This window comes from Erythrolamprus reginae, chromosome 7 (assembly GCF_031021105.1).
Source record: "Erythrolamprus reginae isolate rEryReg1 chromosome 7, rEryReg1.hap1, whole genome shotgun sequence".
NCBI classification, from domain to species: domain Eukaryota; kingdom Metazoa; phylum Chordata; class Lepidosauria; order Squamata; family Dipsadidae; genus Erythrolamprus; species Erythrolamprus reginae.
The window spans coordinates 74,634,317-74,661,830 of record NC_091956.1 but is presented as its reverse complement, the minus strand read 5'-3'; the positions used below and the strand labels follow the sequence as shown (position 1 = coordinate 74,661,830).

The 27,514-nt window shown below is 38.9% G+C and overlaps 1 protein-coding gene across 3 annotated transcripts; it reads left to right on the top strand.

The window, feature by feature from the left end:
- The first annotated feature begins 406 nt into the window (after positions 1–406).
- Positions 407–26,778, top strand: LARP7 (La ribonucleoprotein 7, transcriptional regulator). Of its 3 annotated transcripts, none has more exons than XM_070757869.1 (13): positions 407–509; positions 4,158–4,376; positions 7,348–7,448; positions 7,521–7,604; positions 9,133–9,297; positions 11,000–11,108; positions 11,647–12,009; positions 13,683–13,821; positions 16,643–16,800; positions 19,020–19,141; positions 20,863–21,022; positions 24,980–25,071; positions 26,471–26,778. In XM_070757869.1, the coding sequence occupies exons 1-13, from the start codon at positions 485–487 to the stop codon at positions 26,549–26,551; spliced, it is 1,818 nt and encodes a 605-aa protein (XP_070613970.1). In that variant the 5' UTR covers positions 407–484; the 3' UTR covers positions 26,552–26,778. The 3 variants fall into 3 exon arrangements, with proteins under 3 accessions (XP_070613970.1, XP_070613972.1, XP_070613973.1); XM_070757871.1 differs by having other exon boundaries at positions 455–638; XM_070757872.1 differs by having other exon boundaries at positions 468–733.
- The last annotated feature ends 736 nt before the right edge of the window (positions 26,779–27,514 follow it).

Below are 27,514 nucleotides of genomic sequence, written 5' to 3'. Positions count from 1 at the left end.
TTGCGGAATTCTGGGAGTTGAAATTCACAAGTCTTAAAGTGGCCAAGATTGGAGACCCCTGCTTTCCAGACATCCAATAAAAATGTCGCGCGAGCATTTAATCCTAAAATTGTGGACGGGGCGGAGAATCGGGGCTCTCAAGTGGCTTAGACCAGGGGTCCTCCATAACCTTGGCCACTTTAAGAATTGTGGACTTCAACTCCCAGAGTTCCTCAGCCAGCAAAAGCTAGCCGGAGGAATTCTGGGAGTTGAAGTCCACAAAGTTGCTAAGGTTGGAGAAGCCGCGTCGGGTCATTTCGAGAGCACGCGGGAAACAAAAGGGGGCGTTGGCTTCCCTTACGCACGCGCACCTGAATTAAGGGGCGGGGGGGATCGGCAAGGCGCGTGCTGCACGGGAGAGAGGGAGGCGGGGCCCTGAGCGAGCCCTTTTAACTGTCGAGATGGTGGCGCCGCTGACGTTATCCGGAGGCGCCCTTGCAATGGGATGCGGACGGCGGCGGCGGGCTGGGGTGGGTGAAGGTTGCCGCGGCTGCTGATGGTGCTCTGCTTTTCCTCGGGGCAGCTCGGCGTGCCCGTTCGAGCGCAAAACACGCCAGTAACTATTGGAAACGCAATGTTTGGGCGCTTATGAAGAGCTGGTGAGATCCTTTCAGGTGTTTTAGACTTGACACTCCTCGCTTAGCGTCGCCCGGAAACGTTGTGCCGTGGCTCCCGCCCGCGGCTGCAGAGCCCGGTCAGTTCTGGGGAGCCTCAAAGGGGCGACGAGGCTCGGCAGCTTCTTTGGGATTTTCAAAGCTCGGCCCTTTGCTCAGAGAGCGCGCGCGAGAGGCAGCTGCAACTGCTCCTCGTCTTCCCGCTTTTTTATTTTTATTATATTTTTTTATTTTTTATTTCTTTTTTTATTTAATTTTTATTGATTTTTATAATAATATATTCACGCCCCTTTTCTAAGAGGTCTGTAAGGGGCGTGCACAAGTGCACATTTGTGCCTACCGTTCCTGTCCTAATGTCTTTTTTTATCTTTGCTATCTCTACTTTATACTTATATTATGTTAAACATACTACAATACAATACTATATTTGTATGACAGATAAAATAAATAAATAAATAAAATATATCAGTAAAACGTTCACACAGCACATAACAATGTCTTGTCTTCCCGCATGATCAGAGTTCGTACTATTGTTTTTGTTATTATTACTGTTGTTGTTGTTATTATTATTATTATTTTATTGTTGTGAGCCTCTCATAGTCTTCGGAGAGGGATGGCATACAAATCTAATAAATAAATATTATTATTATTATTATTACTACTTTTTATTGTTGTGAGCCTCTCTGAGTCTTCGGAGAGGGATGGCATACAAATCTAATAAATAAATATTATTATTATCATTGTTGTTGTTGTTGTTGTTGTTATTATTATTATTATTATTATTATTATTATTATTATATTAGATTTGCATGCCGCCCTTCTCCCAGGCAAAGGAAAGATTTGAAAACCTTGTGATAGCTGAGATTTTCAGTCCTCCCTGGATAGCTGACTTCGTTTTTTAAAACTTTGATTAAACTTCTGATTCTGGTGAAAAAAATAGAAAATAGAGAGACCGGGTTTTTAAAAAAGATATTGAGTTTTTAATTTTAATTTTTTTTAAATAGATTTTTACTTGTTATTCATTACTTTGTTCAGCTGCCCTGAATCCGAGAAATAGGGTGGCATAGAAATCAGGTAGGTAGATGGGTAGATGTGCCTTCGAAGATCAAAATAAGGCGGGATAAACAGTATAAACATTGCGTTTCCAATAGTTACTGGCGTGTTTTGGGCGCCTATGAAAATTAGATGGTGAAGTGTATACATTAATTTATGTAGCGAGCTGCATATTTACATAGTGAAAAATAAAAGATGTTAATAAGAAATTATAATATGTGTGTGCGTGTGTGACATGTTTTTGCTGAATTTGTAAATTAAGGGAGAATAGGATAGATCGAAATAGGCCTTATTTTGGCCTCATCAGCTAGCTATACCCTCACTGGGACCTGAACGTGCAACCTTTGCCTTATAAGGCAGAAAATTAACCTCTAGCCTACAGTACCCAATCCCTTCAGCTCTTTACCAGGGACACAAACACACACACACATATAAATTTTACATTGGTATTGTATGTGCGCCCAGTTGGAGAACAGTAGTCTTGCTTTCCTTTGGTGTTATAATTGGAAATAACACTATCCTTAATGGCCATCTCACGTCAGGAAGTGCATTTTGTTTAAATATGTAAGGGGTGAGCATAAGCGCATCACTACCGTCCCTCTCCTATAGTCCTCTTTTATCATTACTTTTTACTTGTTTTTACAAATTATTACTATCCTAGGCATATTTGATAAAAAAATAAAATAAATTCTAGCATATGGTTCTAATATCAAATATCTACTATTGTCTCCTTGCAAAGAGATATGAGAATGATTGTTGCATGGAATATTGCTTTTGTAACAGTTAAACTTTTGCTAATGTGGAAGAGCACTTTTTTCTCTGCTTAGAACATGTTATCTGTATGATTGTAGCTGTCCAGCCCAAAAGAATATTTAATTCTCAGGATAAAGCATATGGCAGAAATGGCCCCTTTTAGTAGCCCAAGACTATCACTTTATATTTTACTTGAACTGTTGGCTCAGTCAAGGTGTGAATTGAACTTGTGCTATTAATTCTGGTTATTTTTTATTGTTAAATTGCTCTTTTAATATATATTTGCTCAGATTCTTGTATGTCTTGCAAATATAATAAGAACTTCTGTTCATTCTTTGCTTGTGTTTTCTAATGTAAATAAATGCATTTTTTTGCCCTATTGTTTTGACAGAATGCTATATTGTAGAAAATAAAATGTTATAGTGTTGATCTGATTAATGGGCAATAGCAAACGACTACTGAAAATTTCCAGGCTGTTATTTTTTTTAATAGCTTCATATTTGCAAATGTTGTTTCCCACTGAGCAGCCATCTCTAAATATATTTTCTAAGAAAAATATAACTTCTTGCTAATTAACATATTGTGCAATGTACTATATTTTCTTGTGTATAAGACACACCTCTCCCCAAATAGTCGGTGGAAATGTCTGTGCATCTTTATAGAGCAAATGTTGCTGAAGCCCCACCCATCCACTGGGCTCTGCTTCCCAGCAATTTGCCTCCTTGCTGCAAATAGCTCCGTTAGCTTCAGCACAGCCTGGTTTAGCACGAGCAGCTGATGAGCAGTTGGATGGGCCTCCCAGAATATCACTTATCAGCTGTCCCAGGCTGTGAGGATTGCTCTGCCTATCACTGCCTAGGTGCACCCCATTTTCAACCCCTTCCAGGTGGCGGGGCTAGGTGGTGGAACGATCCTCACAGCCTGGAATGGGCAGAAAATGAGGTGCATCGAGGCCAAAAAAGGACACGTGGAGGTGGCAATAGGTGGCAGCAGCGATAGGCAGTGGCGGTCCCCATAGCCGGAACAACTGAGAGGCAGTATTCTCGGATGCTGATCCAACCGCCAATCAACTGTTATTGCTAAATCAGCTGTGCTGAAACTAACCAGGCTGTTTGCTACAAGGAGAAAAATTGCTAGGAGGCAGAAGCAGATTTTTTCCCTTGCTTTCCTTCCCAAAAGTCTTATAGTTCAGAGTGTTTTATAGTCTAAAAAATACAGTAAATATAAAGTAAATATCCGCCTTCGGCCGCACGAATCCCAGCGACCAGTTAGGTCCCACAGAGTTGGCCTTTTCCGGGTCCCGTCAACTAAACAATGTCATTTGGCGGGACCCAGGGGAAGAGCCTTCTCTGTGGCAGCCCCGACCCTTTGGAACCAACTCCCCCAGATATCAGAGTTGCCCCCACCCTCCTTGCCTTTCGTAAGCTCCTTAAAACCCACCTCTGTCGTCAGGCATGGGGGAATTGAGACTTTCCCTCCCCCTAGGCTTATAAAATTTATGCATGGTATGTCTGTATGTATGATTGGTTTCTTAAATTGGGGTTTTAAATTAACTTAAATATTAGATTTGTTTACATTGTATTATTATTGCTGTGAGCCGCCCTGAGTCCGCGGAGAGGGGCGGCATACAAATCTGATAAATAAATAAATAAAGTAAATGCATTTAGGTTGAAAATGACAATTATGCTTTATTTTTAGATGACAGTGTGATAGGAATGGAGACAGAAAACATAAGAAGCAAAATTATGGAGAAAGAAACTACTGAACAGAGAAAGGAACGAGATAAAAAAAAGAAAAGATCCAGAGTTAAACAAGTGCTTGCAGATATAGCAAAACAAGTTGACTTCTGGTTTGGTGATGTTAATCTTCACAAAGACAAATTTCTCCGAGAACAAATAGAAAAATCTAGAGATGGATGTAAGTTTGCTTATTTTTATTTAGCAATAAAAACACATTACAGTGGAACCCCGACATAAGAGCTGCTCTACTTAAGAGCAACTCGAGATAAGAGCTGGGAGGGGAGAGATATTTTTGTTCTACTTACAAGCCCAAATTCGAGATACAAGCGCCAAGGAGCTGTCTCCTGAAGCCAAACGCTAACTTCCGCGTTCGGCTTCAGGAGACAGCTGCGAAGCGGCGCGCGTGTTTTAAAAGGTTGCAGCCGGCCTGGGGGGCTCGGGGGGGGTGCTTGCAGCTTTCTTTCTTGCTCTTTTTCTTTCTCTCTTTTACCTTCCCTTCCTCTATTTCTTCTTTTCTTTCTCCTTCCCACCTTCTTCCCTCCCTCCCTCCCTTCACTCATTCCTCTCTTACTCTCCCCTTTCATAAGTTTCCTTGCTTCCTTCCTCTGTTCCTGTCCCTTCCCCCTTTCTTTCTTTCTTTCTTTCTTGCTTTCTTTCTTTCTTTCTTGCTCTTTTTCTTTCTCTCTTTTACCTTCCCTTCCTCTATTTCTTCTTTTCTTTCTCCTTCCCACCTTCTTCCCTCCCTCCCTTCACTCATTCCTCTCTTACTCTCCCCTTTCATAAGTTTCCTTGCTTCCTTCCTCTGTTCCTGTCCCTTCCCTCTTTCCTTCCTTCCTTCCCACCCTCCGTCCATTCATTCACCCATTCTTCTCTTGATCGCTTAAAGCCGGTCCCTGGTGCAAAAAGGGTTGGGGACCTCTGTCCTACAGGATTGGGTGGCAGAGAAGTTGAACATATGTAAATTTAAAAGTTTAAGAAAGTTTACAAGTTAAGTGAAAGAAACTTCATTATTCATTTATATGTACATGTACATTTCTTCATTAAAAACATGTCTTTCTGCATAATTTAGACTAACTTTGTGAGTTTTTTGAGGGCTGGAACCAATTAAAATTATTTACATTAATTCCTATGGGGAAAAGTCGTTCGAGATAAGAGCTGCTCGACTTAAGAGCCCAGGTCCGGAACGAATTAAACTCGTATCTCGAGGTACCACTGTATTACAGAAATACAGTTCATTTATTACATTTATATAACATCCAATTCAAACACAGTAACTCCCCGTTGGCTTACAAATGCTCATGAAAAACAGTTTCTGTTGCACATGCATATTATTACAGATATCTACATCAACTAAATACTTAGTTTATTTAAAAACAACTGGCCCTCTGCTGCTTTTCTGACTAATTTAAATTTTTGGACTTTAAGATAATCATCATCCATATAATAGGACACCAACATATTAGACCATATCAGTTTTGCTGTACAAATAGGAAGTGTTTATGGTAGTAGAATTATTTTAATGGGATTCCTTCCTGAAATCTCATCTGATAGTTACATTGCATTTATGTACAGTTGCTATATGAAATGTAATGAATATTGTAATGAGATTTTAGAATCAATTATGGAACAATTTATAAATTAAATTAAGCATAGCTTTATTGTAAAACTTAAATGTGCCGGGGGGGGTGTTCCCAAAAAGAAGCATATTGTATACATTTTTGTATTATTTTACTCTATATCTTCTTTGTTTTAGTAAAGTAAACTATTTAAAATCCAATAGAGATTTTATGCTTATGACTGATCAGTTTCCCTTAAACATCTTATTTCGATGGTTCAAATTTCATTAAAACCAACTATTGCAACTCTTGTCCAATCAGAAAAATTGAACATTTCTTCTATCAATTACCGTATATACTCCAGTATAAGCTAAGTTTTTCAGCCCCCAAAATGGGCTGAAAAAACCCAACCTCGGCTTATACTCGGGTCACCACAAGAGGGCGCTGAATCACCACTTGGGACGGCAGCAGGGGGAGGAGGAGGAGAGCCAGAATAACCCACAGCCTCGGGGGAAGGAGGAGGAAAGGAAAGAGTTGTCCTCCTCCTCCTTCCCCTGCTGCCGTACCAAGTGGATCTCTTTAACAAATCTGCTTCCCCTAACAACACATGGGGCAATAAAGGGAGACGGAGGAAGAGAGAGCCAGCAAGCTAAAGGGGGGGGGAACCGGCATGAACTCTCTCTAGGCTTTAGAAGCCCCCAGCCGAAGAGAGAAGCAGATTTGTTAAAGAGATCCACTTGGTATGGCAGCAAGGGAAGGAGGAGGAGGACAGCTCTTTCCTTTCCTCCTCCTCCCCCGCGGCTGTGGGTTATTCTGGCTCTCCTCCTCCTCCTTCCCCTGCTGCCGTCTCAAGTGGATCTCCTTAGCAAATCTGCTTCCCCTAACAACACATGGGGCAATAAAGGGAGACGAGGAGGAGGAGGGAAGATCAGGGGTGGGAGATCGAGCCAGCCAGCAAGCTAAAGGTGGGGGAGGACGGCATGAACTCTCTCCAGGCTTCTAAAAACTCAAGTTTAAAGAGCCCTGGGTTAGGGTTAAAAATGCAAGAGTCTTCAAACCTGGAAAAATTAAGGCTTGTGGACTTCAACTTCTACTCCTGAAGTAGCATGGCTGGTGCAGGAATTCTGGGAGTTGAAGTCCACTAGTCTTAAAACTGTCAAGTTTAAAGACTCCTGGGTTAGGTTTAGAAATAGGTTTTAGCTTGGTTGCTGATTGAGCTACTTTTTTTACTTTTTAATTTATTGTTATTACCAGATTGCTTTTGTTTACCCTCTTTTAAATTTACAGAGCTAGTTAACTGGTTTTTTTTAAAAAAAAAAATATTCTAAAACATTTAATCTACTGATGTCTCAATTAATGTAATCTTATTGGTTCCCATTTTTATAAGTTACCAGTAGCCACTGCATTTTCTAACCTCGGCTTATACTCGGGTCAATATGTTTCCCCCGTTTTTGTGGCAAAAACTGGTGCCTCGGCTTATACTCGGGTCAGCTTATACTCGAGTATATACGGTAGTTCCCAAGATCAGTATAGCAAGTTTCTACCAATTCCAATTACAATCTCCTGTGCTAATTTTAATTCTTTTAATTTTAGATGTTGACATATCACTCCTGATTTCTTTCAACAAAATGAAAAAATTAACCACTGACAGAAAACTGATAGCACGAGCAGTTAAAAATTCATCTGTTGTAGAAGTGAGTATGAAAACTCTTTTTACAGGAGGGAATATTTGGAACAGATTTTTAATTTAATTTTATACCTTACAGCTGGATTTAGAAGGAATCAGGATCAGAAGGCGGCAACCTTTGGGTGATGAGCCGAAAGATGTGGATAGTCGTACTGTATATGTGGTAAGATAGTGCTTACTTTCTTCCACTTTTTTACTTTCAATATTTCCTTAGAAACAGCCAATTACGTATTTCAATGGTTTTGGTATAAACATAATTTTAAAACACCTTTTGCAAGCCAACTGCCCTTGTTTAGAACTTCAGCCAGTTGGCATAGTATTTTTGGCTCTCTTTAACACAACCATAAACGTTGTCCAGCATAAACCAGGAGAGTCTTGGTCTGCCAGCTTTTTTCTCCTTTCAAGCAAATTCCTCAATTTCTGAGTATTAAGGAAACACTTTTTTTCCCCTGTGGATAGTGGCAACTGGATAAGAGTTTATGAGAAAACAGGATTCATGGATTCCTCTTTTCTTAAATACGTCTCTTAATCCTGCGAGAATGGGGTAGAGAGCAGTCAATCCATTGAATGAAATCAAAATTGGTTAAAAAAAACACTTTTGGCCATTATAACTGCACTTTAATTAGGTTATGTAAACATTTCAGTTTACTTGGCTTTTTGTGTGTGAATAGGACAAAAGATTACAGTGATACCTTGTCTTACAAACTTAATTGGTTCCGGAACGAGGTTCTTAAGGTGAAAAGTTTGTAAGACAAAACAATGTTTCTCATAGGAATCAATGGAAAAGCAATTAATGCGTGCAAGCCCAAAATTCACCCCTTTTGCCAGCCGAAGCGCTCGTTTTTGCGCTGCTAGGATTTCCCTAAGGCTCCCCTCCATGGGAAGCCCCACCTCCGGACTTCTGTGTTTTTGCGATGCTGCGGGGAAATCACAGCAGGGAAATCCCAGCATCGCAAAAACAAATGCTTTGCTGGCAACGGAAATCCAGAGGTGGGGTTTCCCAGCGAAGGGAGCATCAGTGAAATCGCAGCATCACAAAAACACGGAAGTCCTCGAAACCCCACCTCTGGACCTCTGTGTTTTTGCGATGCTGTGATTTCACTGAGGCTCCCCTCGCTGGGAAACCCAACCTCTGGACTTCCGTTGCCAGCGAAGCACCCGTTTTTGCGCTGCTGGGATTCCTCTGCTGGGATTTCCCTGCAGCATCAGAAAAGTCTGGAGGGGAGCCTCAGGGGAATCCCAGCAGCGCAAAAACAGGTGCTTCGCTGGCAACGGAAGTCTAGAAGCAGGGCATCCCAATGGCGGTGGTGGGTTTGTAAGGTGAAAATAGTTTGTAAGAAGAGGCAAAAAAATCTTAAACTCCGGGTTTGTATCTCGAAAAGTTTGTATGACGAGGCGTTTGTAAGATGTACTTATGTTAAATACAAAATCAAACCATTGCTGCTACCCCACTACTGAGCATTCCTGTGTGTGTGTGAATGTATTTCTTTGCCAAAATTAGTTATAAAAATGATGCCATATTTATTTGTGACACTTCTGGGTTTGCACATCACTTAATTGCTGCTTTTAATGATAAGATATTAGTATAATGATTCATACATAAATAAATATACAAGCAAAATTGGTGGTTTTTGTGTGTATGCCTACATAAAAATGTAGCTTTAGGTTTGTTGCTAACTCTGTTGCTATAGGAATTGCTTCCTAAAAATGTCAATCACAGTTGGATTGAACGAGTATTTGGAAAATGTGGCAATGTAGTTTACGTCAGCATTCCTCGCTATAAGACCTCCAAAGACTCTAAAGGTTTTGCATTTGTGGAATTTGAAACAAAAGAACAGGCTGAAAAAGCTATTGAGGTGAGTTATAATCAATTGAAAACATTGCTTTGTCTTTAGTTAAGTTGTTTAATATATACAGTTGTAGCTTTTATAAAAGCACTGTTTTTATAAAACGTTTTGTAGTGTGATATGAGTTTTTTAGTGGTTAAAATCTTTTGTAGTTGTAGGTTGAATCTTTTTAGTCTTTCAGTGTGAATTGTTCACCTACTGAAAGACTCACACTGCAATAGAACTTGAAAGTACAGAATCCATTATCTGAAGGAAGATACTGTGCTCTACTTAAAATGTCTTAATAGAATAGAATAGAATTCTTTATTGGCCAAGTGTGATTGCACACACAAGGAATTTGTCTTTGGTGCGTGTGCTGTCAGTGTACATAAAAGACAAGATACATTCGCCAAGAATCATAAGGTACAACACGTAATGATAGTCATAGGGTACAAATAAACAATCAGGAAATGTTAAACAACAAAGTTAAAGTCACGCAGTGATTTTAGTGGTAGGTGATAGGAACTATGAGAAGACTAATAGTTTGACAGTGTTGAGTGTCAATTAAATATTTTTTAATATTTTAAAAATATTTAATTAAATATTTACAATTCTAAAAAAATACTTCATGAATGTTAAAGTTCCCAGTTCCTGACACTGGCACTAGAGAACCTCTTGGTCAATCCTTCTGGTGTTTTTCTCCTGCTGTTAAGAGGTCTGTATGCCCTATCCGGTGCTTCAGAAGGCTTCTGAAGCTCCACCAGAACTGGTTTCAAGGTGGCTTCAGAAAAAAATCCTGGTACAACTAGGAACTAAGTAAGAGCATAAAACTTATCAGGAAAGATTTAATGAACTCAATCTGTATAGTCTGGAGGACAGAAGGAAAAGGGGCGCCATGATTGAAACATTTAAATATATTAAAGGGTTAAATAAGGTCCAGGAGGGAAGTGTTTTTAATGGGAAAGTGAACACAAGAACAAGGGGACACAATCTGAAGTTAGTTGGGGGAAAGACCAAAAGCAACATGAGAAAATATTATTTTACTGAAAGAGTAGTAGATCCTTGGAACAAACTTCCAGCAGACATGGTAGATAAATCCACAGTAACTGAATTTAAACATACCTGGGATAAACATATATCCATCCTAAGATAAAATACAGGAAATAGTATAAGGGCAGACTAGATGGACCATGAGGTCTTTTTCTGCCGTCGGTTTTCTATGTTTCTAAGATAAGTGGTGCAGAACTTTCAATAGCAAAGAGAAAAATATCTGAAGGTAAGTGACATATGGCACATCCTTGCAAGTGATGGCTGACAGGCAAGGGGTTGGGGAATCATGTCATTCTCCAATGCTGATAAGCCTTGTGGAAAGATGCAGCTGGTATTTTAGGGTGGTAGTGGTGGTGTTGGGGCTGATGTCATGACTTAGGATAGGGGCAGTTGGCTGAGGCTGTTGAAAATCTTCTACTTCAGGCGCTGGTGCTGTGGTTGGGTGCTGCTGTGCAGGGCGACTTAGATGCAGGGGAGGGGAGTTCCAGAATGGGATTGCAAGACGGGGGCATGCTATCAAATGCCTGACTTTTCTATTGTGTCCATCCTGTTATAACTTCAGACATAGCTCTCTTTGTTCAGTGCCATAATTACAAATGGCCGTTAAGTAAGGACTAGGTATGCTGCATCATAGGTTATGTGTTTAAATAGATAACATATTATCTGACTTTTGCATTTTTAGTACTTGAATAACCCACCAGAAGATGCACCCAGAAAACCTGGTATGTTTCCCAAAACAGTAAAAAACAAAGTTGTTCCCGCATTGCCTACAAGTGATACTACGGTAGTTGGTAAGTATTAATTTGATGATGTTTAGTTTTATTACAGTCCTTAATCTTCACTGAGTAGGGGAATTGTGAAAACTCATAGGAGGAGATTGGAATATTTGATTGATTGATTGATTGATTGATTGATTGGATTTCTATGCCATCCCTTGGAGCCTCTTGAAATAAGATTGGCTCCCACCCCCTTGTCTTTTTGTAAGAACCTTAACATCTGGTTCTGCCAGATGGTTTGAGGTCTGAATGGGGGAGTTTCACACTGGAGGTGGTTGACTAATTAAAAGTTAATCCTTCTTCCCCCCTCTTCCATATACCTGGCTGCCTCTTTTCCCATCTTGTGTTAATGATTTCATTTGGTCTGTTCCGTTATTTTATATTCAATTATTTTAATATTTTTAATGTTTATTATACTGCTTAGCTGCTGAAGGGTGGCAAATAAATTTAATAAATAAATAGCCATAAACACCTCCATATACTCCTTGGAATCAAAGTGGGCAAAAATGTAATTTATTCAGACTATTGAGACAAATGTTCTTTCTTTTGCAAGAAAAAGAAGAAAAAAAGAAGAAGAAAAAGAAAAAATCTAAAACAAAGAAGGAAAACAGCCAACCAAATACTGGAGCGAAAGATGTATGTATGGCTACTTCTACAGAATGCACCAAAAGTCATAGGACAGTATCAGAGAGTTCTGAAACAGAATTATCGGAAACCCAACGACACTCTTCAAAGAGAGAAAAGAAGAAACTTGATAGAACACAAAGCTCGGGCCTAGGAGAAACTAGATCAGGAAAGAGAAAACGGAATCGCTCTGGGGATGGAGAGGTGTCAGTTGTGAAAATGAAGAAAATGTCTCAGAAAGATAATGTTTATTCTGCAAAGGAGCAATCGGCAGGGCTGGAGGATTCCAAAGGTGGTTTTATATTGCTAATATTTCCTACTGATTTTCTAATTAACCCTAATTAGTAAAAATAATATATAGTGACGCTAATGCTTTTATAAAAGAGAATAAAAACTTGTTCCAGCTTGAAAAAGGGAAAGAAAATCCTATTTTTGGTATGACTCTTGGAGAAGAGCCTTCCCTGTTTCGGCCCCGACCCTTTGGAACCAACTCCCCCCAGATATCAGAGTTGCCCCCACTCTCCTTGCCTTTCGTAAGCTCCTTAAAACCCACCTCTGTCGTCAGGCATGGGGGAATTGATACTTTCCCTCCCCCTAGGCTTATAAAATTTATGCATGGTATGCTAGTATGTGATTAGTTTTTAAATTGGGGTTTTAAATTAACTTAAACTTAAATATTAGATTTGTTTACATTGTACTATTATTGCTGTGAGCCGCCCCGAGTCTGCGGAGAGGGGCAGCATACAAATCTGATTAATAAATAATAAATAATAAATAAATAATGATGAAAGTAGGAAAAAGAAAATAATTTTGTTAATTTTTTCCAGTATAATTTATAGGTTGGATCCACTGTCACCATCCCCCTGATGTCATTCTGACAGCGGACCAAATGTTGAATGTTTTCATATCCATATGTAGCAATGTGTTTTATGTATCTAGTGCAGGGATATCAAACACATGCTGTCACAGCGACATCACATGACGTATGGGGGCTTTCCCCCCCCCCTTTGCTTAATTGGATGTGGCACGATGAATCCAGCCTGCGGGCCGGGAGTTTGACAGCCCTGATCCAGTGAATAGGAACAGAAAATCCCATTATGTGATCCATAGGGTGCTTAAAAAGATTTATTAATGGGTACATATTTGCAATTCTGTATTTCCAAATGCATACATGATGTTTTCAAGATGTTTGCATTAGGCTAGAAATTTAACATGAGATTTAAAAAGAGGATTTTACTGCTTGTGATGCCAGATGTGTCTTAAAATTAATCAAAATGCCAGTTTAAGTGCATCACTCTGGGTTGGAGAAAGCAAAGTTCAGTCATAATAATCATGGGGTAACCTTAATCAGTTATTCTACAATATAGAATTACATTTATTTATTTATCTATCTATCTAATTTAATTTAATTTAATTTATTGGATTTATATGCCACCCCTCTCCGTGGACTTGGGGCGGCTAACACCAGTGATAAAAACAATATGTAGCAATCCAATAATAAAACAACTACAAACTCTTATTATAAAAACCAGACATGCATAAACTGTAGAGGCCCAGGGGGAAAGAACATCTCAGTTCCCCCATGCCTGACGGCAGAGGTGGGTTTTAAGGAGCTTACGAAAGGTGAGGAAGGTGGGGGCAATTCTGATCTCTGGAGGGAGTTGGTTCTAGAGGGCTGGGGCTGCCACAGAGAAGGCTCTTCCCCTGGGTCCCGCCAAACGACATTGTTTAGTTGATGGGACCCGAAGAAGGCCCACTCTGTGGGACCTAATCGGTCGCTGGGATTCATGCAGCAGAAGGCAGTCCCGGAGATAATCTGGTCCGGTGCCATGAAGGGCTTCATAGGTCATAACAAACATTTTGAATTGTGACCGGAAACTGAAATTGCATATGAGAGAACCAAATACACTGACCTGAACTCCTTGCAAGCTGTTTATAGTAAAGTTTTAACTAATTTTTATTTAGAAATTTCTACTGAAGAAGAGAGAGAGATTGGTGATAAGAAAGAAACCTCTCTTTCAAAGACTAAAAGAAAACACAAGAAGAAACATAAAGAGAGACACAAGATGGGAGAAGAAGTTATTCCGCTGAGAGTTCTCTCAAAGTATGTTAAAATATTAGAGAACGGTAACTAGTATGTTTATTGTTTCTGATGAAATAATAGTATGTTTGCCTGGCATTGTTGATCAGGAAGGTGGGATAACAAGTGCTAAAGGCTTGTTAATTAATGTCATTTTTTTCTGATTGAATTAATGATTTGTAAAATGTTAGTATTGTAGATGGCAAAGCAATCTTAAGCATTTAACCTGTACCAGTTATTCCTGTAGTTCCTGTCCCATAAATTTTTCCATATACAGTGTTGCCTCGAATTTCACAGGGGATGCGTTCCGAGACCGCCCGTGAAAGTTAAATTTCCGCGAAGTAGAGATGCGGAAGTAAATACACTATTTTTGGCTATGAACAGTATCACAAACCTTCCCGTAACACTTTAAAGCCTGAATTGCAATTTCCCATTCCCTTAGCAACCATTTAGATTATTACTCATCATGTTTATTTATTAAAGTTTATTTAAAAAAATATTTATTAAAGGCAGATGAAAGTTTGGCGATGACATATGACGTCATTGGTCGAGAAAAAACATGGTATAGGCAAAAAACCCGCGAAGTATTTTTTAATTAATATTTTTGAAAAACCATGGTATAGACTTTTGTGAAATTCGAACCCACGAAAATCGAGGGAACACTGTACTTCCATATACTCTGATATACTTCATTTTTATAGATCTTTTTTCTTTTTAAAGAAAAGAACTTATAAACTTTTTTTCTTGTGTAAAATGCTCATTTAATTTTTAAATGTATATTAGGAAAGTGTTTTGGTAGCTAAGGAGAACTTGATAGTGTAAATATGAATTTCTCATTCTTCTACTGCAAACTGTATGTTGGGCAATACAGTTAACTGTGTTAGAAGAAAATAAAATAAACTACATTAAAAAATATATAGTTCAGTAACCCCTATTTGAATGATATTTTTTCAGTCTGGAATATACCTGCAATCCAGAAATCACTTACTTGTTCTTTAATCTATACAAGCAAATAAAAAAAAATAGACTACAGCTTAGGGATGGCAAATGGGATTGCTTAGTGATGGCAATCCTAGCAATTATTATTATTTATTAAATTATTTATTACATTTGTATGCCACCCGTCTCCGCAGACTCCCCATCATTAAGGAGGATTGTGAGTTGTTTAGCCCAGTGTTTCCCAACCTTGGCAACTTGAAGATATCTGGACTTCAACTCCCAGAATTCCCCAGCCAGCATTTGGTAATCTGGTGTATCACAAACAGGCTGATAGGCAGCATAGGCCTCTGCCAGGTGGGAATGAATAAGCAAGATGAAGCATGGTGCAAGTGGAGCTGAAAGATGGCTAGCTTTGCTAGATGGGGGAAAGTGTAATTGATTTACCAGACTGATTGGCAATCTTCTCTGCTGGCTTCCCCATTTGTTTTGGTTATGGGAAGCCAGCAGAGAAGGTTCCAGATTGCAATTATGTGACTGGGGGACACTGCAGCCATCTTAAGTGTGAACCAACTGCTAAGTGCCCAGATCGTGATCAGGTGACTGTGGATGCTGGGGTGTCGAGAACTTCAAGGACCTGTCATAAGTACTGTTCGTTCAGGACTATAGCAATGTTTATTGTCACCGAATATGTGTATTCAAACTTTGATCTAGTGATCTCTAAAACAAGTAAATATCCAAGCAAATTTTTACACAGTATTTAAGTTTTCTTAAACAGTTAATGCATAAGTGTTTAAGAAAACTGTTTATATTGTCTTTTTATATTGTTGTTAGCCGCCCCGAGTCTTCGGAGAGAGGTGGCATACAAATCTAATAAATACAAATACAAATAACTAATCTCTGTATAGCAATATAAAATACACAATTGCTTATGGTTTTAAGATCAATCCAAAATATATCTAGAAATTGGATCACATATTTTTTTAGTATTTTAGAAACAAATCGAAAAGAATTATGTAATCAATTTTCTGATAAATATACCAATTTTCTCAAGTATATGAGCTTTAAGTACATTCAGGTATTTCCAGATAAATGAACTTCAAAAAGTTCATTTGCCTTCTGTATGAATATATGCTTCTGTATGAATAAGTGTTTTAGCCTCTCTTTCTTTTAAATCAGGGATTCCCAAACTTGGCAACTTTACGACTTGTGAACTTCAACTCCAAGAATTATGTGGGAGTTGAAGTCCACAATCCATAATTCTGGGAGTTGAAGTCCACAAGTCTTAAAGTTGCCAAGTTTGAATACCTCTGTTTTAAATAATCATTTATTTATTTTTATTTATTTCTTTATTTTGTTCAATACACAATGAGGGTTTTAGTGGGTATATATCTATGTACACATAGTAAAATACATGATGAAGGTTATAGAGGAGATACTCATAGTAAAATATATCTAGGAAATAATAGAAAAGAAGATAAAGTAATAGAACATATCAATGAAAGAATAGAAGAAGAGATATAGGAATAGAAGAAAGGTATAGGAGATATAGGAGAGCAATAGGACAGGGGACGGAAGGCTCTCTAGTGCACTTGTACTCGCCCCTTACTGACCTCTTAGGAATCTGGATAGGTCAACCGTAGATAATCTAAGGGTAAAGTGTTGGGGGTTTGGGGATGACACTATGGAGTCCGGTAATGAGTTCCACGCTTCAACAACTCGGTTACTGAAGTCATATTTTTTACAGTCAAGTTTGGAGAACCAGTTATAACATATTCATAGAACCAGTTATAACATATTGAGAAATAATCCCTGTATACAAAAGACATTCCATTCTTTTTACATTCAGCATTTTGTTTCCCATCATTTCCAACCTTTGTGTTACCATTTTCCACTCTCCATTCTGTAGGAATGAATGGATGCATCTGAAACAAGAGTATTTGACCCTACAGAAAGCCAGCATGTCCTCCCTGAAAAAGGCAATGACCAAAGCAAGCATTGCGCCCCTTGAAACAATGGAATCAGATGGCTGCACTGCAGATGACTCTGCAACAAGAAATGGCAAATGTAAACATAATTGTGAATTCCTTGTGTTTCTTTTTTAAGGGCGAGCTTATAGTTTTAAGAAAAATTGAGAAACATATGCACTCAATTTTTAAATTGTATTGCAAAGTTGGTTTATTTTAATAAAATAACACAGATTTCCATGGAGTGAAGATAGATTTGGGGCATGGAGGACTTGTTCATTTTAGGACCTTCTGGCAAAGGATGTTCACATTTCATAGCACATCAACCAGTGCAATCTCCACCTTGTCTGGGGATGAGATCTGCTCTCACCATTTTGGCCTTCCAAAAGGGACTGAAAACCTGGCCCTGTTGGTTGGCTTGAGGCCCCTATGGAGGAATTCCACCCTGAAGGACACGGAAGAGGAATCCCATCCTGCTCATATACTGGTTCCTTGCTTACTCAATTCTTGTTAATGTTTTTAATATTGTAATGTCTTTGTATTTGGGTGTTAATGATATGAGCCACCCAGAGGCATTCAATGAATTACATGAATTACATAAATAAAATAGAAAATCCTGCTGATTGAACAGGAAAGATTTCATGTACAGTGGTCCCTCGATTTTCACGGGTTCAAAGTTCGCGAAAAGTCCATACCACGGGTTTTTCAAAAATATTAATTAAAAAATACTTTGCGGGTTTTTTCCCTATACCACGTTTTTCCCCGCCCGATGACATCATATGTCATCACCAAACTTTCATCTGCCTTTAATAAATATTTTTTTTAATAAACTATAATAAATAAACATGGTGAGTAATAATCTAAATGGTTGCTAAGGGAATGGGAAATTTAGGGGTTTAAAGTGTTAAGCGAAGGCTTGTGATACTGTTCATAGCCAAAAATTGTGTATTTACTTCCGCATCTCCACTTCGCGGAAATTTGACTTTCGCGGGCGGTCTCAGAACGCATCCCCCGCGAAAATCGAGGGAACACTGTATCTGCAAAGGGGGGTTTCCTATGGCTCTACTGGTGAGGAATGGAAGCCATTGTAATCTACAATAACCTGCAGGCATCAGTGTTGACTATTTTATGGCCTGGTATTGTCCACCCCCTTTAAATCTTGATTTAATTATCACATTTTGCCTTTTTAAAAGCAAAATTACTGGTAAACATTCTAGAACGGTAACAATAAATGACATTCTTGCACTTATAAATGTTCAGGAAGACAGTAGAGGGAGATACTGACGTTTTGCACAAGTTTCTTTCTGTTCAAACAAATAATGTTAAACTATAGTTGGCAATATTTGTCTGCAATGCTTATACATGTTTTGTAATCAATTAGCTAAGTGTTTTCTGTACCTCAATAGAAATAATTAGAAGTAAGTGATTATTTTTAAGCACTATTGACGACATCTAGAACAGATTCAGTTTTGTATGTGCTTTCCTTTAACTAGCGTGGACAGTTTATTATTTACAATATGTCTTTTGCTTGTTAAACCTTAGTAATAATTTAAATTAAAATATTCCCCTATTTATTAAATTAGTTTGAATGTCTACTTTCATTAGAATGGGTTGTAGATGAAAGAACCTGGGGCTGCGTTATGATAATGAAAACACATTCTAAGATTGAACATGTGTTCATAAGTCTGTAGTTTCTCTCTCTCTCTCTCTCTCTTTCTCTCTCTCTCTCTCCCTCCCTCCCTCCTTCCTTCTTCCTTTGTCTCCCCCCTCCCATCTCTTTGACTTTCCATTCTCCAGTCCAATTTAAGGTAACTCAAACAGGTGACTGTTTACATATTGATTACACAAATAATTTTGTAACTTGATTCCCTGGCCATTTAATTGAAAAGAATCAAACTTATTCATAGTCATTAATCATTCAGAAAAGGCTGAAGGTCTCTCATAGAGATTTTCTTCCAGAATCAATTAACTTTAAAAAGTTAAAATTAACTAAATTAATAATGTTAGTAAACTTACTTGTTGAGATATTTTTGGTAATATTACCTGTAAAAAGTCTTTCTAAAAATATTATTAATACATATATGTTATCTAGTTCAAAAAAATTGATGGGAGGATGTATTTAGTATAATAGTAGCATTTACAAATCTTTCTAAGTATTGTTAGGCATTGCCACTATCAATAGTAATCTGATTATACCAAACCATAACAAAAAAGTACTTAGGTCTAGCAATACTATTCCATTCCATACATGAAATCATATGTTTATTGCGAGACCAAATTAAGAATTTCCATTAACGTTGTTCTTTTTCCAATTAATAGGTATCAGCAAGAAAGATTTGGCTCCTACTGAGAAGATTCATCCAATGGGACCCCAATTTGAGAAGGGAGTGATTGTGAAAATCCTTGCTATTGAGCCACTGCCAGGCAGGAAACACATCAAGGTAATGTTCAATTATCTTTTTCTTGGAATATCTTTTTTTTTCCACATTTATGAACTATCTTCCGGAGAGAGGAGTGTGATTATGACTTTGTATAAAATCTGATTGTCGGCTACTGTAATGACACACATGATTTAAATAATCTTTATTTCTGGATTATTTAACTGAAGAAGTAGAGTTCATTTAAAAAAAAGAATTCAATTACTTAGCTGTTAAAGAGTTGCTTGCCTTGCAAGTGAATTCTTTTTAAGTCATAAAAGTACCTGAAGTATGTTAAACAAAGAAATTAGTGGAATTGAGGAAGGCAATTAAAAAGCAAAATAATAAGTCCCCAGGATCAGCTGGGCTCCCAATAGAATTATATAAAGAAATGTCAGAACAATTAGAAGAAGGGAGAGGAGAAGGAGTGGAAGGAAGGAGAAAGGAGAAAAAGAGAGAGAAGGTATAGATGGAAACAAAGGGCAGATGAAGGAAGAGAGGTAGCCGAGAGATGAATGAGTGGAGGAAGTAAGAGGGGGAATGAAAGAGTAAGAAAGTAGGAATAGATGAAGGTGGAGGGAGGAGAGTGCAAGAGACAGACTGATAAATAGGCGCTGAAAATTGGTGCAAAATAAGGTATTGTTTAATGGCTGACTAATTTAAAATGTATGCATATATGTAAGTATTTTATATATTTTAAGGTATATATATTGATATATGAGTGCAACTTGTGGAGAAAAATAAAAAGAGATGGAGCAAAGGAGGTAAAAATATATTTCACAAAGATAAAGATATAAATGGAATTCTTTCTCATTTCTTGAGCATTATCACTTCTGTCGCCAGGCGGGGGGATGATTACCTCCCCCCTTCGTTGTTTCTCTGACCTCTGTAGTCTGTTTAATTGGGTTGAGAGTGTACGAGTGCATAGTTGTGATTTTATGATATTGATTATTTTATATTAATGTTTTTTAATTGACTTTTTAAATTTTAATATTAGATTTGTAATGTATTGTACTATTGTTATGTTGTGAGCCGCCCCGAGTCTTTGGAGAGGGGCGGCATACAAATCTAATAAATTATTATTATTGTTATGTCAGTACAACACAGCAAACAAGATCACTATGCTGGATTTCGTATTTCATCACCAGTCGGGCGCTTTCCAGGCACCTAGGCCCGCGTGATGTAGCGGCGAATTATGTTTGCCGATCCCAGTAAAGCGGCCTTTTGCAATTGACAGATGGAGATTTTGTCAATTCCGATCGATTTCAAATGTCCGCTGAGATCCTTTGGTACTGCACCCAGCGTGCCAAGTACCACTGGGACCACTTTCACTGGCTTATGCCAGAGTCGTTGCAGCTCGATTTTTAGATCTTCGTATTTCACTAATTTCTCTAGCTGCTTCTCCTCAATTCTGCTGTCCCCTGGGATTGCGATGTCGATGATCCATACTTTCTTTTTCTCCACGATCACAATGTCTGGTGTGTTATGCTTCAGAATTTGGTCAGTCTGAAGTCGGAAGTCCCACAGTAGTTTTAATATTATTATTATTATTATTGTTGTTGTTGTTGTTATATTGCAGTCAATTATATTTTTCTAAATTTGCAGCATTTGCTTTTTGGGGGTATATTTTTGTCTCTACTGTGTGAGTAAAAAATATTGTTTTTTTCCCTCTTTTCTTAACAAGTACATATGGTAAGTTAAGAAGAGATTATAATATCTGTTGTGGTACATCCATTTCATTATAGGACATGCTAACAACCCTTGCTGATGTTGCTTACGTTGATCTGTTGGAAGGAGATACAGAATGTCATGTACGGGTGAAAACACCTGGAGATGCACAACTTTTAATGAACTCTCATAAAGATCTGCAGACAAAGAACAACTGGAAACTTGAGATCCTGACAGGTGAGTTTTATACATTTTATATTTATGTGGTGTGCACAGATTGCATCAATTTTGGGACTGTTTTTACATTTGTTAAGGTTATGACTTTGGATATTCTGGTATTTTCCCCCCAGAATTTTAATTTTTTTTTAATTTCATTTCATTTATTTAATTTATAGACCGTCCAATTTCTTCTGGAATCTGCAGTGTACAACATATAAAAACAGTTAGATTTTCCAAATCTAACATCACTTTTATGCTTACGTCTGATAATTAAACCATGTACATTATTTCCCTTTGTTAAAAAGAGAATCACTGTTAATACGGATTACAATTTGCCTGGAATGCCAATTTATTTATTTTATTTATTTATTAATTTGACTTATATGCCGCCCCTCTCCGAGGTCTCGGGGTGGCTTACAACATTTTAATAAAAAATACAATAGATAAAACATTCTGGGCCAATTAATAGGATAATAACTTTAAAAAATTTCTTAAAACTAAACATTTACCGTAAAATCCAAAAGTCACACACATACTCTCATGCCAGATACATTCATTGGGCAGAAGCTAGGGTCTGATGACCCCAAGCCTGGCGACATAAATGTGTTTTCAAATTCTTATGGAAGGCAAGGAGGGTGGGGGCAGTGCAAATCTCTGGGGGGAGTTGATTCCAGAGGGCTGGGGCTCCCTTCCATGGACCCAGACGTATTTAATAACTATCGTCCTGTCTCCAACCTTCCCTTTACGGGGAAGGTTGTTGAGAAGGTGGTGTCGCTCCAGCTCCAGTGGTCCTTGGAAGAAGCAGATTATCTAGGCCCTCGAAAGTCAGAATTCAGACCTGACTACAGCATGGAATCTGCTTTGGTCACGCCGATGGATGATCTCTGGCAGGCCCGGGACAGGGGTTTATCCTCTGTCCTAGTTCTTCTTGACCTCTCAGTGGCTTTCGATACCATCGATCATGGTATCCTTCTGTGCCGACTGGAGGAGTTGGGAGTGGGAGGCACTGTTCTACAGTGGTTCTCCTCCTACCTCTCTGGTTGGTCGCAGTTGGTGTTAGCAGGGGGTCAAAGGTCGACTCCTAGGTCCCTACCTTGTGGGGTTCCTCAGGGGTCGATCCTCTCCCCCCTGCTCTTTAATATCTACATGAAACCGCTGGGTGAGATCATCCAGGGGCATGGGGTGAGTTACCACCAGTATGCTGATGATACTCAGCTGTACATTTCCACGTGTCGACTCAGTGAAGCAGTGGAAGTAATGTGCTGGTGTCTGGAGGCTGTCAGGGTCTGGATGGGTGTCAACAGGCTCAAGCTCAATCCAGACCAGACGGAGTGGCTGTGGGTACTGCCTCCCAAGGACACATCCATACGTCCGTCCATTACCCTGAGGGGGGAATTATTGACCCCCTCAGAGAGGGTCCACAACTTGGGCATTCTCGATTCACAGCTAACTTTAGAAAACCATCTTTTGGCTGTGGCGAAGGGGGCGTTTGCCGAGGTTCGCCTGGTGTACCAGTTCCGGCTCTATTTGGACAGGGAGTCTTTGCTCACAGTCACTCTTATCACCTCGAGGTTCAACTACTTGCAATGCTCTCTACATGGGGCTACCTTTGAAGAGTGTTTGGAAACTTCAAATCGTGCAGGATGCAGCTGCGCGAGCAGTTTTGGGCCTTCCAAAATATGCCCACATCTCTCCATCACTCCGTGGACTGCTTTGGATGCCAATTGGTTTCCGGACACAATTCAAAGTGTTGGTTATAACCTATAAAGCCCTACATGGCATAGGACCAAATTATCTCTGACACCGCCTTCTGCCGTATGAATCCCAGCATCCGGTTAGGTCCCACAGAGTTGGTCTCCTCAGGGTCTCATCAACTGGACAATGCTGGCTGGCGGGTCCTGGGGGAAGAGCTTTCTCTGTGGGGCTTCTTGAGGAGGGGGCGTACAAATGCCTCCTTGTAGGGAGCCGGGAAGGACCCCTCCCTCAGAGAAGCATTGGTAATCTCCTGGACCCAGCTCCGTGTCACCTCCTTGCTGGCCGAAACCAGCCAGGAGGGACACGGGTCCAATAAACAGGTGGCAGAACTCACAGCTCCAATGGCCTTGTCCACTACATCAGGTGTCACCAGTCAAACTCATTCCAAACAGATGGACTAAGACGGGCCCCTGTCACCTCGACTGACTCATTGTCAGCCAACTCTGCATTCCAATTGGAGTCAAGATCAGTAGATAAAATTGAAGGGAAATCTACCCCAACCACATACCCAAATTAGAGGTCGTAATATCATCGAAGTTCTAGCTAAATAGCTGGCTTTCCCTCTTCCCCCACCACCACCATTTTTTCTTCTTTCCTGCACTATATTTTATCTTTACTTTCTTCTATCTTCTTTTCCTCTTATTTTTCTTTAAACATGATATTTGTGATGATAATTACTATATGTCTTGTTTTTTGCTTGTTCTTTTTAATGTGTATATTCAATAAAGATTTTTTTTACAAAAAAGAATGCCGTGTTTCTTATTCCCTCATTATTGTTTGTTCTCTGACTCTTAAAATTATTATATAACAAAAGTGAAGTCCTAATTTCTCCCTGCTTTCCTTTAATTTTTAGCTCTTGTTTTCAAAATGCTACGGGCCATGTATGTGTTAGTAACAAGTGTGTAAAAGTGGGGTCATTCAAAAAATGATCTTCGATGGAATGGACTAAAATAATTGAAGATCTCATTTTTTTTAATAATTGTGATTTTTCAAATTTATGTACAGTATGTGCTGTATTTTATCTGTCTTCCTCTTAGTCATATTTAATGAATGTAAAATCAGGAACAGGTTTTGAATTCTTCTTTGCTCTTTACTTCTTCCTCCACTCTATTTGATAGGATTTAAGGCAATATTTATACTAAGGACTCCTACTGAAAATATATTTTTTATTCATGCAGTCAGCAGTACAAAACAAACAGAAAGAAAGAAGATGCATGTTACATAACTTGAAAAGAATTGCAATCTTTTCTCTCATAAAATGTTTTCTTTCCACCATGGTTTAGTTCTATTATTCATGTGTGCACATTTCTTTATTGTTACGGGTGTGATAAGAACATCTTTCTAATGTAAGAATACAGTGATCCCTCAATTTTTGCGGGTTCAAACTTCGCGAAACGGCTATACCACGGTTTTTCAAAAAATATTAATTAAAAAATACTCCACGGTTTTTTTTTCTATACCACGGTTTTTCCCACCCGATGACGTCATACGCCATCACCAAGAGTCACTTCTCTCTCTCTTTCTCTCTCTTTCCTGTCATTCTCTGCTTCGATCATTTTCTCATTTCTCTTTTTTCTCCCCTTTTTTCTATCATTTCTCTCTCTCTACCTTCCACTCTCCCCCCCTCTTGCTCTCTCTCTCTTTCTCCCTCTCTCTCCCTCTCTCCTTTCTATCTCCCTCTGTCTGTTGCTCTCTCTCTGTGAGAACGCCTGCCCCGCCTCTCCTGCAGCCCCCTAGCTGACAGCTGGGACGAAAGCGCTGTCAGCTAAGGGACTGCGAGAGGGGCGGGGCGGGCATTCTCAAAGCGCTCAGAGCGGCTAGCGGCCGAATGAGGACGAGAAGCCGTAGCCGCCAGTGCTGCTGCAGGAGGACTTGTGCCCCAAGAAAGCCAGTGAGAGGGGTGGATCGGGCGCTGGGGGGGCGGGGGCGGCCGACATTCAAAACAATCTTTGCTGGCCTCCGCACTTTCGTCGCTCCCCGCCCCCAACTTCAAGCCCGGCTCCTTGCGCGGTCTTGGAAAAGGGTGTGCGGGGGTAGTTTTTGGCTGTCCATAGCCAAAAATGGTGTTTTTACTTCCGCATCTCTACTTCGCGGAAATTCGACTTTCGCGGGCAGTCTGGGAACGCAACCCCCGCGAAAATCGAGGGATCACTGTAATAATGTATTGACATGACATGTTAAGTAAAATTGTGTACATTGGTTCAATGCATTTGTATTAAGGTGACCATGAACAAAGATACTGGCAGAAGATCTTGGTGGACCGACAAGCTAAACTGAATCAACCTAGAGAAAAGAAGCGGGGCACAGAAAAAGTAAGACAAATTATCTGGAATTTCTAATTCATACACAGATGTTAATATAATTCTGGGGTTCAGTCGTTCAATGGGAGATGCACAAATTCAGTTGCACTGAGACTTTTGAGGCCTAATGCCAATCAGAATAAACCCTTGTGAGCTAAACATAATTGATCCGTCTAGTGCTGCTAGAACTATTGATCAATATAAAGCAGCTTTAATGTTTTAAGATAATTCACTGGCTCTGTAGTAAAATTATGTGCCATCTCAAAGGCAAACAAATTTGTTACTGCCAGGATTTTCCATCATCATATTCTGCTATAAAACGATTATTATTATTATTATTATTATTATTATTATTATTATTATTATTATTATTAATTAGATTTGTATGCCGCATATGTAGTACATACAAGACATACTTGTTAGTCTATAATATATCTCAAGACTTTGGGTTTTTCATAAGCTGTACCCCATAATCATCACAATTATGACAAATTGCGTCTTGAACTATCTTACCTTTTACATAATGAGACTCTTTCATATATTACCTTTCACCTTTTAAGTTGCATTACTGAGATTTAACTTTTGCACAATATTCTAATTTTCCGAGTTTCACCTACATGTCTGAATGCACTTCGCCAAATAAAGTATTCTAAACAATGGTAGACTAATAGGGACCAAATAAACCAAGTTTGAATCCCCATTCCATCATGTTGCATACTAAGTTTCTGCAAATATTTAAACAAATATTTGAGGATAAAATAGCCAACCTTTTGAAGGATTTTGTTAAGTTGAAGGTAAATATGAAAAGGAGTATACAGTGTTCCCTCGATTTTTGCAGGGGATGCGTTCCAAGACCGCCCGCGAAAGTCGAATTTCCGCGAAGTAGAGATACGGAAGTAAATACACTATTTTTAGCTATGAACAGTATCCCAAGCCTTCCCTTAACACTTTAAACCCCTAAATTACAATTTCCCATTCCCTTAGCAACCATTTAGATTATTACTCACCATGTTTATTTATTAAAGTTTATTTTAAAAAATGTTTTTTAAAGGCAGATGAAAGTTTGGCAATGACATATGACGTCATCGGGCGGGAAAAACTGTGGTATAGGGGGGGAAACCGCTAAGTATTTTTTAATTAATATTTTTGAAAACCCGTGGTATAGACGTTTCGCGAAGTTCGAACCTGCGAAAATCGAGGGAACACTGTAGTCAAAGGCATAAAATTGCCAATAGTAAGCTGTGATTAATTAAAATCAAAATTAAAATTTTCTATGGGTAACTGGACTGTTCTTTCTCAAATAAAGTATATATTTTATTTTTATGTGTTTTTGTTTCAAACAATAGTTGAATGGCTAATGTTCTTATTTTCTGAATTAAAAAATTAATACAATATATGCTTTCTTTTATAGCTAATAGCAAAAGCTGAAAAAATGAGACTGGCAAAGACTCAAGAAATAAGCAAGCATATACGTTTCTTTGACAATGAATAACTTACATGAAATGCTTATAAACAGAGAAAACAAACTAATAAAGTATCACATTGTTTCACAAGCCAAACAGACAAATGAGATTGGGCTGAATTTGATAGAACGGAATACTACTTGAGCCTGTTTGGAAGGAATACATTGAAGAAACTCCTGTGTGTATGTTTGCACAAATATTTTTATAAGCTGTTGTAAGAATGAAATAAAGTGAAATATTTGTTTCTTAAAATAAATGGGAATGAGACATTCTAAAATTCATTCTAAAGGTCTGCTTAAAATATAAATTTGTCTTCTTTTCTGATGAGGAGGAGGATGAGAAAGTGCTCCATTAAAGACTTAAACTGTAAATGGAATCAAAATTAAGTTGTATATCATCAGTTTTATTTATCAGAGTTCCTTGCCATAGATTAAGAAACATGAGTTGAACACCATATTTTGTTTGTAACCCAAAATAATTGTATTGTATTGGTATACAATGAAGGAACTGTGAAGCTTTATTTCACAGTAAGCAAAGAATATGCAGTAATTTTTACGGCCCGTTAGTCAGTTCTCACAAATATTCCACCAGTCCTCTAGAGCAGGGGTCACCAATTGGGGGTCCATGGACCACTAATGATTGGCGAGAAAATATTGGTGGTCCCCGGAAAGTTATTTGCATTTTTTATATTGCACTAAATTAGGGTCCTCAAACTACGGCGCCTGGGCCGAATAGGTGCAATGGACAGTTGTGTTGCTGCAAAGTCTCCCCTTTCTGAGTCTTTTTGTGTGGGTTGGAGGGGGGCAGAAGTTCTGACTTGGGGTCTACTTCAACCTCCTAGTGTGGGGCTTTGGGTGAAGGATGGAGGGAAGGGCCCCTGGTGGTGAAGAGATAGAGGGCCTTGTTCCAGTGGGACTGCATCATGGCCTGGAACTGGCTGACCATCTCAGCCAGCTGAGCCTCCAGGTGCTGGTACTTGGCTTTGCACTCCC